Source organism: Lonchura striata, chromosome 12, assembly GCF_050655825.1.
Source record: "Lonchura striata isolate lonStrDom1 chromosome 12, ASM5065582v1, whole genome shotgun sequence".
In the NCBI taxonomy this organism is placed as follows: domain Eukaryota; kingdom Metazoa; phylum Chordata; class Aves; order Passeriformes; family Estrildidae; genus Lonchura; species Lonchura striata.
In genome coordinates, this window is record NC_140714.1 from 4,276,975 (window position 1) to 4,290,000 (window position 13,026).

At 42.7% G+C, this 13,026-nt stretch overlaps 1 protein-coding gene across 25 annotated transcripts in view; it reads left to right on the forward strand.

Annotated features, from left to right (window-relative positions):
- Positions 1 to 13,026, forward strand: part of FOXP1 (forkhead box P1) — a 380,257-nt gene that overhangs the window by 325,650 nt on the left and 41,581 nt on the right. For all 25 annotated transcript variants that reach the window (XM_085590023.1, XM_085590035.1, XM_085590025.1 and 22 more), the window contains one exon: positions 6,510 to 6,614. In XM_085590023.1, the coding sequence (XP_085446149.1) occupies positions 6,510 to 6,614 (105 nt within the window). The remainder of the gene's footprint in view (positions 1 to 6,509; positions 6,615 to 13,026) is intronic.

Consider the following 13,026-nt stretch of genomic DNA (forward strand, 5'->3'; position numbering starts at 1 on the left):
CCATGTCTTAGTCAAAAAGGTAAATGCAGTCATGGGAGGCATAAACATGCATGTTGCATCTGAGTCCTTTTTTTTTTTTTTTTTTCCTGTTCTACTTTATGCAGAACCAGTTAAACCACATTGAGTGTGATGTACAATTGGCCACTCTCTTGCAGAAAGGATAAAGGGAAGCTGGAGCAAATATAGAGGAGAGCAGCTAAGATGATAAAGGAGTTGGAGGGAATAGGCTATGAAGACAGATTAAAGGGAATTAAAGATCTACACCCTGGAAAAATAGAGGCTCTAGGAGGATATGATTATGGTATGTAAGTACATGAAGTGATGCTACAAAGAAGAAGAAGGAAAAATTGTTCTCATTAGTTAGCAGTGCTGGAATTTAAAATCCAGCATTTCAAATCATGTGTGTCTGGGTATATTTGATGTACTTTTCACCACAGTACCTAAGCATAAGGTTGAAATAAAAAAATAAGAGTTTTAAATCATAGAGAAACTCGTTAATTCAAATGCAGGAGTGGAATTTGCACCGGAGATAAGTGATGGATTTTTTGCAATGGGCATTTTTTTTAAATGCTCTAGAAATACATTTAATTTCTCCAAGGAAGGGATGTAGGGCAGTGACTGTCCAGGCCTGTGGCAGTTTTCCTGCAGGGCTGGAAGAGGGGTTGCCACTGGAAGGAGATTGTGTTAGAGTGCTGGAGGGTCATAATGTTGATTAATAATCCAAACCATCAGTGGATAGATCAAAACCAGAAGATGATGCTTATAATTATCCAGTCTGGTTCTGCTCTTTGCAGTGAGGGTGGGGGTAAAAGGGAAGGGGAATGTCAGCCAGATTTTGTCTTAGTCTTGCTGCAGATTCTCCAGAGTTCTCCTTGCAGAACAGGAATTTAGGGAATAGTGCCACAAGCGGCAGTGACTTGGGGTGCCCAGGTGGCCTCGTGTTACAACAGCACTGCTGTTTTCCTTCATATGCTACACGAGTACACAAGTTAGTGCACACCACTTAGAAGAGAGGATTTCATTCAGCCTGTGGGCTGCAGTTTTAACTTGATTTGTCTTAAATTGGTGTAGTCATTTAAAATGTAATAGAACCTCTTGTTACTTCCAGTAGGGCTTGATGTAAAACATGAGCAGCTTCTAGTCCTAGTTCTGGACTAAAGTGGTGAGGAAGGGAAGTGCTCCTCTAAAAAGCATCCAAAAATTTGCAAGCCAGTTGTTGAAAGAGCTGTCACTGACCACTCACAGCAAATTCCACCTCTCCTGCAGGCCCATGACCTTCTGTTAAGCTTTATTCACTGATGGAGAGGCATCACCCTGCCTGGACACCCTCTGTTTAGATCACATATCTGCTTCCTGGGCCATTCCTGAGGCTTGGACAGGAGCATGAGTATCTAGATGTTGGTTTTTTTTGGGTTTTTTTTTTTAGTTATTGGTTGGGGTTTTTTTTTAATTCACAGTTTAGAGAGGAAAGAGATACGCTGTGCCACCTTACTAAGAATTTGAAGGGATTTTCACCAGCAGAACTTCACTGCAAAACACATCTCTGCATCTTTGTTCAGTTGATTCCCTCATGAAGGCAGGAACTTGCACTTGAGTACAGTTTGTACGATGATTTAATCATTACTTCTTCCGTTTCATTTTAAAATCAGATACAGTGAGTGTTTCTGAATCAGAAAATTGTGGCTTTTTCAGCAGCCTTATTCTTTCAGTGCCTTCTGATGAGCTTCAGAGCTCACTGGGCAGTCACAGCTCTGGGAGAGCTGTGTTGGTTCCCAGGTGTGTGTCTCCTTCTCCAGTAGAGGACCAAAATTGTGGCATTCTGCCTCAATGTCTGTGCCATTTAAATCGGAGAGAGGGGGAATGTGGTGTGAGACAGAGCCCCATGCTCCTGCCTGGGCTGTACATGGATATCAGTTTCATGGCAGCTGGCAAAGATGAGGTCATTTCCCATTGACCCTGAGGAATAAAGTAAAATTAAAAAAGCAGTTCTGCACTTTCTGAGGGTGCTGTACTCCAGCTTCTTGCAGGAGGAAAGCAGGAGACATGGTATTGATTTTTCAGCGTGCAGGTGGCTCAGGCATGTTCTGAGCTCTGTTAGAATGTTGAGCAGATGCTTCATAAATGTAATAGAAAGTCAAGGATGCTTCTCTACATCACTGACTTCCCCCAGTGTTTTGGCAAAGATCATCGGCCCAAGCAGATGTGGAAGAAAGAGTGGAATTATGAAGTATGTCAGCATCATGAATATTTAAAATATGGTCCACTGTGTGGCAGAAGCACAGACACTGAGGCTTCTGCTTAGCTGGATTTTATATCTACCCATGACTTCTTAGCCAGTGGGTATAAAAACACAGTGCCCAGTTCTACCCAGTTCCCAGTGGTTAATAAGTGGGGGTTAAATGAAACCATTTAAATGGGGGTGTTTTCATGCTGGAGCTTTGGTCACTGCTTTCCCCAATACCCAGTAGGTTCCCATCTCACTTTGGGGTGTCATTTTCACTCTCCATCAGCACTTAGCTGTCTCTGGTATCTGTTGTCTCCTGTGCTGTTGTGTCCCAGAGAGTGGTTTTTCAAGGATGCTGTAGGAGAGCAGGTGTATTCCAAAAGATGAGTGACTGGCAGGAGTGGGCTGTGTAAGTAGCAGCTTCAACAGCCATCCCTGTTAGGAATATTGCTACCAGACCCTCTGGTAACCTTGGGGTTATGAGACAATGTAGGGGGAAGAAGGAAGGGGTTAAATTTCCTCTCCTCTATCCAGCAAGCCCGGATGAGCTGTGGTGTGGAAGTGCCTGTCCCTTTTCCCTTCTCCTCTGTACTGGAAACAGAGCTGGAAGCAGCAGAAAATAAGTAGACACCCAGTTTTCAGTCTCGTACATGGATTTTGTTATTCTCTTGTACGTCTTGAATAAGTGACTTACGCAAGACATTTCACTTGCCAGAGTGTTCTTTGCTGTTGTTCAATGTAATAATCATCACTGTTGCATTATTTGGATGTAATTCTATTGTATTAACTATTTTTTATGCAAGTACCTTACAAAGAGAAAGAAACCCCACGTTGTCTTGAATTTACATCATTTATTCCTTCACTACTTTGAAAATTATGTCTTGTTATAAAATGATTTCCACTAACTGGTGTTGCATCACCAGTACCCGACCATGAATATGCATTCCTGGGAAGGAGAGGGTGACAGAAACAAACACCTACTCTAATGTGTCATTAGAAATCAAACAGACCTAAAACTTGCTTCTGCTTGCCAATGCTCAGATCTTCTAAAAGTCTGTCTCCAGCAGTGAGACCTAGGATGCATCCAGATTACAGAAGCTGTGCTTGCGTGCAGGCGAAATATCAGTGAGCAATTTCAGATTACAGGTTTGCATCATGCTCACAAAGCTGTTTATTTATGTACAGGATTAAAATCTTCTTTTTCCACCTCTGTTTGCCCAAACAGAGTACTTAGATCAGTTCAACAGAGTTCTCCATTCATTTCCACTGGCTGTATCCGTTGTGTGTTACATCCGCCTCCGTATAAACCCGCTCTTTGTTTTGTTTTGAGGTGCTTCCTCAGGCTCTGTCAGGGAACAAGTGGCAATCTATAATATCTTCAAAAGTGGGATGGATAAAATAGCAGTAATCTGATACTGACACATAAAGGTCACCGAAAGGCAATGCTGAAACCCCCCCGAGCAGGATGGGAGTTGCTGCCTTTGGAATGGCACAGTGCCTGCAGAGGAGGCCAGCGTTTGTCTTTCAGGACTGAGGGGCTTTTTCTCTTTGAAATGTCTTATTTTTGGTAAGTTGAAGTAGTTCTTCTGCTTGGTTGAATGGCAGTGGAAGCTCTGCATAGGTGTTAAGCGTGTTACATGTAGCATCGTGTTAGCAAAATGACCTTTTAAGTTCCCATTTACAGTCAGCATCAGCCTTTATGGTTATTGACAGCACGAGCCTTTGACATCCTGAGCATCATTTAGAGTTTGATATTGTCTTGGTCATTCTATCATTTTCTTTGGACACAATACCAGGGTGTCACGTCCTACATAGTTTGTCTTGTCTTGTGCAAGTTCCCTGGAAAGAAAAGAGATTTGCGCTTGGATTTAAAAAATAAATACAAATCTCCATAGGGCTCTTTCCGTTGACTTGGCCATGGCCTTTAGGCTCTCACAGAGAAACTTTAAAAATCCCTGCTGGGGGTTTAAGCCATGTGACTCCTGTTGATATTATAATGAGATTTACAGTGCTTAAACCCCACAGGGCACTGACTCCTTACTTGGCCATCACAAGTCCCATGTGTGGGTAACATGCACTGGGCAGATTCATACACTGCTTTTTTTTTGTTTGTTTGCCTTTTTTTTTTTTCTCCCAAATACACTAAAATCATAACTATCTTACGGACTTCAATTGAGTGTTAACTTGAAAGCCTTCTTTCTCACCCTTTGCTGTATCCAGGTACAGAAACAGATGATAAACCCCATTATTCTCTGAATTTTCAGATGTATATAGAGGATGTTTGACCATATGCATGTTCGGCTTGGGTGCATGGTGTTCTTCAACCATTCTGCCTCTTCCTTAGCTGAGAAAATATATGGTTTAGGATTTTTTTTAATTTCTTTGCAAATAATGCATCAGTTCCTTAGTTCTTTTAAAAACATTACAGAGATTCTCGTCACTTGAGCATTTTTTAAAAGACTGATTTAGTTAAACCAGTCTAGAATTCTAGAATTTGTATATAGAGAAGGCCTTTGTAAGGCTCTTCACCTACTGTTGGGTGTTTTTTTTTGTTTTGGTTTTTGTTGGGTTTTTTTTTTGTTGTTTTTTTTTTGTTTGTTTTTTTGGGTTTTTTTTTGTTTGTTTGTTTGTTTGGTTGTTTTGTTCGTTTTTTTAAGGAAATTACCTTGCACATACATATATTTATGATTGAAAGACTATTTGTAAACAGACAAAAAAGGATATTAATGAAATAATTAATTAGATTCATATAAAACTCATAATAACCTTTTCTAGTCAGTACTTTTAAAATTATTTTTTCAATGTAAAATACTTTTTAAAAACACCTTCAGTAATCTTCAGATTCTCATTGTGCTTAAAGTCGAAAGTGGCAGGATCTGGGCAGGAATTTCTCTTCCAATTAGTTTGTGTTTGGAATGATGTCTCAGGAGTGTATTTACAGGGATCTGGCTACCCAGTGCATCTGAAATAGTACAGGAACACAATTTTGTCAGAGTGCAGAGACAGATAATATTACAGAAGAAGACTAAAACGGCATTTCCAGGTGTGTATAAAAGTAAAATGACAAAAAGTAGGCATTTATCCATAACATTACCTGTAATCCAAGATGAAGTAACTCATAAAAGCCACACCTAGATGCTGGTATGTGTTCATATCCTTTGTGTATGTTTGAAGTCCATAATACAGCACAGACATACTGTAGCAAAAAGGTCTGCCATGAAAAATACATACATGTGTGAGCATAAAATAGAGATTTCAATATTATTTTGACATTCTGCTTTTAAAGTCATCTAAGGTTATGGAGATAGTTGCAAAAAATAATTCCTTTCCTTAGGAAGTTTCCATGCAGAAGTCGAATAAAGAAGATATTTTTGACTATGGTTCATCAGTGAGTGCAACAGATACATTTCCCTGAGCACCACATGGCCTGGATCAAAGCGTCTCATGACTTGGATCAGTGCAGCCAAATCATTACGTATTGATTGGAATCCCGCTGAAGGATTAACCCCTTAGTGCTCATAGGAATTTTTTGCTTTAACCCTGGGTTCAGTAGTTAGGAGGCTCTGTGACGTTCCTGCCCAATCTTAGGCAAGGTTAATAGCCCCCACTAACCCCTCGTGCTGAGGAATCCTTTGATTGCATGCCCCCTCTTCTTTATGGTGAATTTTGCATTTGAAAATACATCTCAAATCTTCTTTCTTGGGGTGTAAGGGAGGGCCGTATTTGTGCAATGAAACACACTGTAAGAACAAGAGGGAAAAAAAAAAAAAAACAGAAAAAAACCAACCCAGTAAATAAATAACATGGTGGGAAAGCCAAGGCTGCACATTTGATGCTTTCCCTTTCTGTAGCCATGAGGAGACCCTCAGGTCCGGCTGTGGTGTGGTGTAATGGGACACTGCTGTATGGAGATGACTTCTTGATGAAGTTGAATTGTAAATATGCAATGTTCATAAATTTTTTAGCAAAATATCAAGCAGGATATTAAGCAGGTCTGTCAAATGATTTCTCCCCCGTCCTTGTTAATTTAAATTCTTTACAAACCTTTTAATTAATGAATGAAATGTAGGAGGATAGCTAAGTAAGAATGACACATGTTTCACATTGCAAATGGTATTTAATTCTGTTTTGAAAAACCATGGGCAAGAGTCAGGCGGGTACCGTGAGATGCTGGGGATGCTTCAGGATCTGGTGTTTGCTGCTCTTTAGGAGTCTTTGTGAGGATGAATTGTCACAGTACCTTCAGCTTACAGCACTTGTTCTCTCTCCTCTGTCTCCCCTCCAGTTTATCCCACGAGGAGCACTCACACAGCCACCCGCTGTACGGACACGGCGTCTGCAAGTGGCCGGGCTGTGAAGCAGTATGTGAAGACTTCCAGTCGTTCCTAAAGTAAGGATGGTTTTTTTGGCACTTGCATTGTACAGAAAGCATGCCCTGAAATGTTGTGTGCTGTCACTCACCCTGGGCCTGATGCAAAGCCCATTGAAGTCAACAGAGAGCTCCCTTTCACTTCAGTGGCTTTTGGATCAGGCTCAAGAACGTTTTAACAGGGGATAGTAAATTAGCCCCATGGGGAAATTACGGTCTTGTTCAGTGTATTGCTGTAAAATAGTGTTTGCACTTCCGCAGCTTTTTTTTTTTATTATTTTGTTAAATAATTTTTAAGTTGCAGTATCGATCATGTAAATAATAAAACCTTGTTTTAACCTTGATTTCACTTTAATTTAGAAATCTAGTCTTAAATTAACTCTATAATTGAAAAGAGGATTGCAGAACATCACATGAAATTTAATTTATGTCAAATAAGTAACTAATGAACAAAGTCTACACTACTAAAAATAAACTATAATTATATTAATTGGGCCCCTGCAGTTTGCTGCAGACCTTTTCCTTGCTGCCAAAGAACACAGTTTTACACGTTGCATAAACAGTGCATTATGGACTAGTGTGTGGTAGTGTGTGCATCCTTATGCAGGGAAGAACCTCAGAGCCCTAATAGCTTACACATGGCTGCTCCACAACTAAATCATCAACCTCACCCCTGTTCCCATTACAGAAGAGTTCTTTGTCTAGGTAGGACACCAGGTACACACATGCTGTGGGTGCATCCAGGTTGCTGAAGGTTTGTCCCTGATCTTTGCTTGAGTTCTGTGGCTGGTCAGTTTTAAGATCACTAAAGACAAGCCACTCCAGTAATGTTTGTGATTCAAGTGCACAAAGGGACAAACTTTTCTCCCATTTAGGTTAGTCATCTCATGAAGTTAGTCCAGATAAATACATGAGGTTCTTCAGGATGAATAAGTAGACTTACTCCCAAAAAGTTCAGGTGTACCTGCTGTTTCTGGAGCGGTTCCCTGGATTTTTCTGTGAGGGAGGGAAGAGCAAAAGCAAGCAGAGGTTGTTTGCTGGGTGATGTTAGATGATACAGATAGGGTTTTGCTCTCAGAACAGAATGGACTGGTTGTGGTTCCACTGCCAAAACCCTCCCGAGTTCATAGGAGGGGCGCTGGTCCTACTATAAACATATGTTACAAATGAGGAATGGTACAGTAATGAGAAGGTTCTCATTACAGGAGGATTACAAAATAAGAAGGTGCTAGTCATAAATTTCCATGAAGGGTGGCCTCATTCCTTGTAATTCATCCTGTTGTTCACTTAAGTGAAATAAATGCTAATCTCGCCATACTTGCCAGCTCATTCGTATTCATATGCCATACTATAGCATTCAGACCTTTCAAACAATTCTCATCTTTACTGCTGTAAGTGCAAGGGAAAGGTGCTGTGGTAGCCTTAGATAGCAGAATAAAGTGTGTGGTCACATATGATCAGATTGTGCCACCTTTGCTTCCTGTGTTAGTCCTGTGTTCCGGGTGATAGCAGCTGCTTTCAGGGAGATTGCATAGGAATCTTGAGTGCTCTGCTTGAGGTGGCCATGCATAGAAAACACAGCTCTTAAGCATGGATAGAAGCAGGGCTGGTTTTCTATATGGCATTTTGGAGATGTTTCAGTACATAGACCTAGTCCACCTGGAGGAGATAACGTGCTGCTATCAGTAGTTAGGAATAACCTACAAACTGTCACCAGCCCAGGTTGAACTTGAAGCTGCTCCATCAGTTCTAGTTTTTTCACTATCAGTCTAGTTTTTGCCCCCATTGAAAGCTGTCATCAAAAATATTTTGTGTGAGCTTCCTAAACTTACCATCTTCTGTGAATTTTTTCATTATCCAAATGCTGCAGTGTCCAGTCTTACTGTTCAGAGCTATACTTAACCCAGAACAAATGCAGAAATGGATGTCCCTGAGCAGTGTACTGACACTGTTGAGTGAGTGTTGATTCATAAAATACCATAACCTTCCATGTCTCCTGTGAAGAATCTGTCCTTAAATTGTTGCCATTTATCAGAATTCATTAAAAAGATAGCAGGTAGATGGTTGAAGTTTCTTTCTGATATTTGTGCAATCTGTGGCACTCTTTCAGTGGCCCCCTCAAGAGAAAAGCTCTTGTTTACTAAGTGAAATACAGCCTGTGTATCGAGTATTGCTTAATTTCACTTACCTTGTGAAAAGGCACAGAGAAGTTGTATGTGGAATGAAGGCCTTGTATGCCAATAAAATGATTCTTCAGTTAAGGGAGAAAAAAGGACTCGCAGGTCTAAAACATGGTTCATTTCTTTTTCTCCTGAGGAAGAAATATCATAACTGTTGGTAAATCAAAACCAGAGATTTGACACTCTTCTGTGATCGTTCTGTAGTGTTTGTTCCCAAGGTGAGGTACACCACAGGGCCCTTGATTTCAAAGATAAATACTGTACAAATAACGATCCTAGTTGTCTTTCACTCACAGCCAACAGGAGGATGCTTATCAGAACCAGCAGATACACGGGCTATTGTACACATTTATTTCCCTATTTCTTTTTGAAATAAGTTGCGGCTTTAGCATCGTTGTGTTGTGTTTCTTTTTTGAATCCATCAGCCATTGGTTATCATGTGATGCTGTATCAGTCAGAGCTAAGTGATAGCAGCAGGGGCTGCTGCTCTGCCTAATGAAACAGCAGCACCCTGCACGCTCCAGAGCGCTGCCTGAGCCTAAAAACAAAACCAAGTCCAGTCTCAGGGCGGTGACCCTGTGCCCTCTGCCAGGCTGTGGGCAGCAAGGTGAGGGCTGGGGGTGCACACGTGTCTGGCCTGTTAACCAGGGCCGGGAAAGGAGCAATTAGCAGCACAGAGCGACTTTCCTGCAAAATTGACTATCTCCTTGATTTCATTTGCATGTGTTTAAAGACCGTGAAAGATAGGAATATATACCCCTTCTGCAGCAAGTTGTTCAGGAAATCCCGGCTGGAGGGAGGGTGGTTTATTCAGCAGGGTAGTCAGGGCAAAAAATTCAGAAGACTGAATAGGGTGTTATTATTCCTCACCCCTCCCTTTTTTTCTCCCCCCTATAATTTGGTTGTGGATTAGACGTGCTTAATTCTCGCTGTACCATTTTAAAATCAAATATATTCTTTAAAAGAAAGGACACAGACGTTTGGAGAGATGTGGCAGTCCGGTGTTGCAGTGATGCTGGTAATCTGCTTCATGTGCATTTAACTTTGATGAAACGAAGGGGAGTTTATGTGAAAGAAACTACTAAGTGCACCCTGTAATGTTTTCACAAGTGTTTTTATCATGGTAACATCTTGTTTACTTTAGTTGCCTGCCTAAAACTACTTGGAACATGTTAAGAAAACATTTCGAGAAAGCTTCTACAAAGAGGCTTTTGTTTAGCAGCAACTGTGAGACTGCTCGGCTCACAAAGGTGTTAACTTTCAACCCCTTAAGCACTTCCACATGAAATTCCAGCAACTATGTTTGTGGTTTTGGAAAAACAAAGTGTATATTAAAGAAACCAGGTATATGCTAATACATGTTGAAGTAGGCCGGAAATCATAAATTGTTTCAAAGGCATTAATTGCGCTCGTTTTGCATGGCAGAGCGTTCTGCACCGAAACCATCCGCAGGGCGCGGACTTTTTAATCGCAGGGGCAGGGAGAGGCCGGGCTGTGCGGGGTGTTGCGGGTTTCTGTAGGGCCGGGGGGACCCCCCCGGGCTGGGGGAGCCGCGGGGATGCGGCCCCGGTGCGGTGCGGGGGACGCGGCCGCCGCTGCCGGGCCGGCCCCGCAGCCCCCGAGCCGCCCCGGGCAGGGCTCGGCGCCCGGGACCCCGCGGCGGCACCGGCCGGGGCGGCCCAAATCCCACAGTGCCCTCTAGTGCTCCCGGGAATGCTGCCGGGAGCGGCGCAGGCACCGGGTGCATCCCCGGGAGCAACCCCGGGAGCATCTCCGGGAGCATCCCCGGGAGCATCCCCGGGAGCAACCCCGGGTGCATCTCCGGGAGCATCCCCGGGAGCAACCCCGGGATCATCTCCGGGAGCATCCCGGGTGCATCCCCGGGATCATCCCTGGGAGCATCCCCGGGTGCATCCCCGGGAGCATCCCCGGGAGCATCCTGGGAGCATCCCCGGGAGCATCCCCGGGTGCACCCCCGGGAGCATCCCCGGGTGCATCCCGGGATCATCTCCGGGAGCATCCCCGGGTGCATCCCCGGGAGCATCCCAGGAGCAACCCCGGGTGCATCCCCGGGAGCATCCCCGGGAGCATCCCCGGGAGCATCCCCGGGTGCACCCCCGGGAGCATCCCCGGGTGCATCCCGGGATCATCTCCGGGAGCATCCCCGGGTGCATCCCCGGCTGCATCCCCGGGAGCATCCCCGGGTGCATCCCCGGGAGCATCCCCGGGTGCATCTCCGGGTGCATCCCCGGGAGCATCCCTGGGAGCATCCTCGGGATCTTCCCCGGGAGCATCCCCGGGTGCATCTCCGGGTGCATCCCAGGAGCAACCCCGGGTGCATCCCCAGGTGCATCCCCGGGTGCACCCCCGGGAGCATCCCCGGGATCATCCCCGGGTGCAACCCCGGGTGCATCTCTGGGAGCATCCCGGGTGCAACCCCGGGTGCATCCCCGGGTGCATCTCCGGGAGCATCCCTGGGAGCATCTCCGGGAGCATCCCCGGGATCATCCCTGGGAGCATCCCCGGGATCATCCCTGGGAGCATCCCTGGGAGCATCCCCGGGATCATCCCCGGGTGCATCCCCGGGAGCATCCCCGGGAGCATCCCCGGGATCATCTCCGGGAGCATCCCCGGGATCATCTCCGGGAGCATCCCCGGGTGCATCCCCGGGTGCATCCCCGGAGCAGCGGCATCCCCGATGCGGCCCCGTTCCTGCCCCTCCCGGGCAGGCGAGCAGCCGGCCAGCTCCAGATAACCCTTTGGTTTCCTATTTCAGTGTTTTAAATTGATTTTAAAAAAATAGTTTTAATTTTTAATATTTATTCTATTATTTGAATTGTTATTTTTCTATTTTAATTCTTATATGTATTTTATTGTGTATGTATTAATAGTCATTAACAATTGTCATTATTTATTCTAATATTTTTATTTACTTCAATATTGTAATTTTATTTCTATTTTATTTTCATACATGCTTTGCCCACACACACACATATGTATATTATATATTTTATCATGTATGTATTAATAGTCATTAACAATTGTAATTATGTCATTATTTATTCTAATATTTTTTACTTCAATATTGTAATTCTATTTTATTTTCATACATGCTTTATGCACACACACATATATATGTGTATTATGTATTTTATCATGTATAAATATATATATAATAATATGTAATATATATAATATATATAATATTATGTATTAATAGTCGTTAACAATTGTCATTAGGTCATTATTCTAATATTTTTATTTAATATTGTAATTTTATTTCTATTTTATTTTCATACATGCTTTACACACACACACATATATATATATGAAATATTTCTGCTGATGGGATATAGGTAGCGAGGTCCATCGCTTTGCATTATCTCCTTTTCTCTTCTCTTAAAGGTGCACTTAGTTTATGTTTCCCATTATAATTTCCGGTGTGTAATCAGAAAGCATTCCTTAAAAGACAGGGATCATCTTTGTTTCATACTTTTATTGACACTGTCTACCATATTACTGCGATGTCTAAATGGTAAAATTTATTATTAGCAATAGTGTCACAAAAGTCTGAGACAGCGATTTTCCTTTCAATAAAAGTAGTTAAAAACCTTTTAGAAAATCCATAATTTTGATTGCTGGTACTTCATAAATGTATAACTGGTACTTTTTAGCTGTCTCTTTAGGGAAAAATGAGTTTTATCACCTGCAGTACCTGGGTTAATGAAATTGTGTGTTGGAATTTAGCCAGAATGAAAGATGAGATCATTTGGTGGCACTAATATTGGCAACAGGTCTCATAAAAAGGTTTGACTCTTTTTAGAGAATTATCATTAGGGCTTTTTCTTTTTTTGAGCATGGGGGAGAGATTTGAGTTATTTGTCATTTTTGAAGTCTCTGTGGTTTGAAGATTTTTGTCTGCTGTAATATCCCAAACCCAGTGACCTAAAAGCTTTTGCCAAAGCCAAGAGAAACACAACAGTGTCCATCAGTGCCTAGTAAAGGAATTTACTTGCTTCAGATTTCAGCTCCAGTTCCTGTTTCAGCCCTTTAAAAATCACGACTCTCAGCTCAAATTTGAAATAACGCTGCTTCTTTCTCATGGTTCTCTGTGTTTGATTGTTTGTGGATATTAGCTGTCCAGGAAATCCCATACTTAGAGATATAAATCCAAAATGATCTTGTTTTTCCGCAGCCAGCCCAGGATGTATTAGACAGTTATGATGATTTGTTAATTTTTGTGACCTGTATTT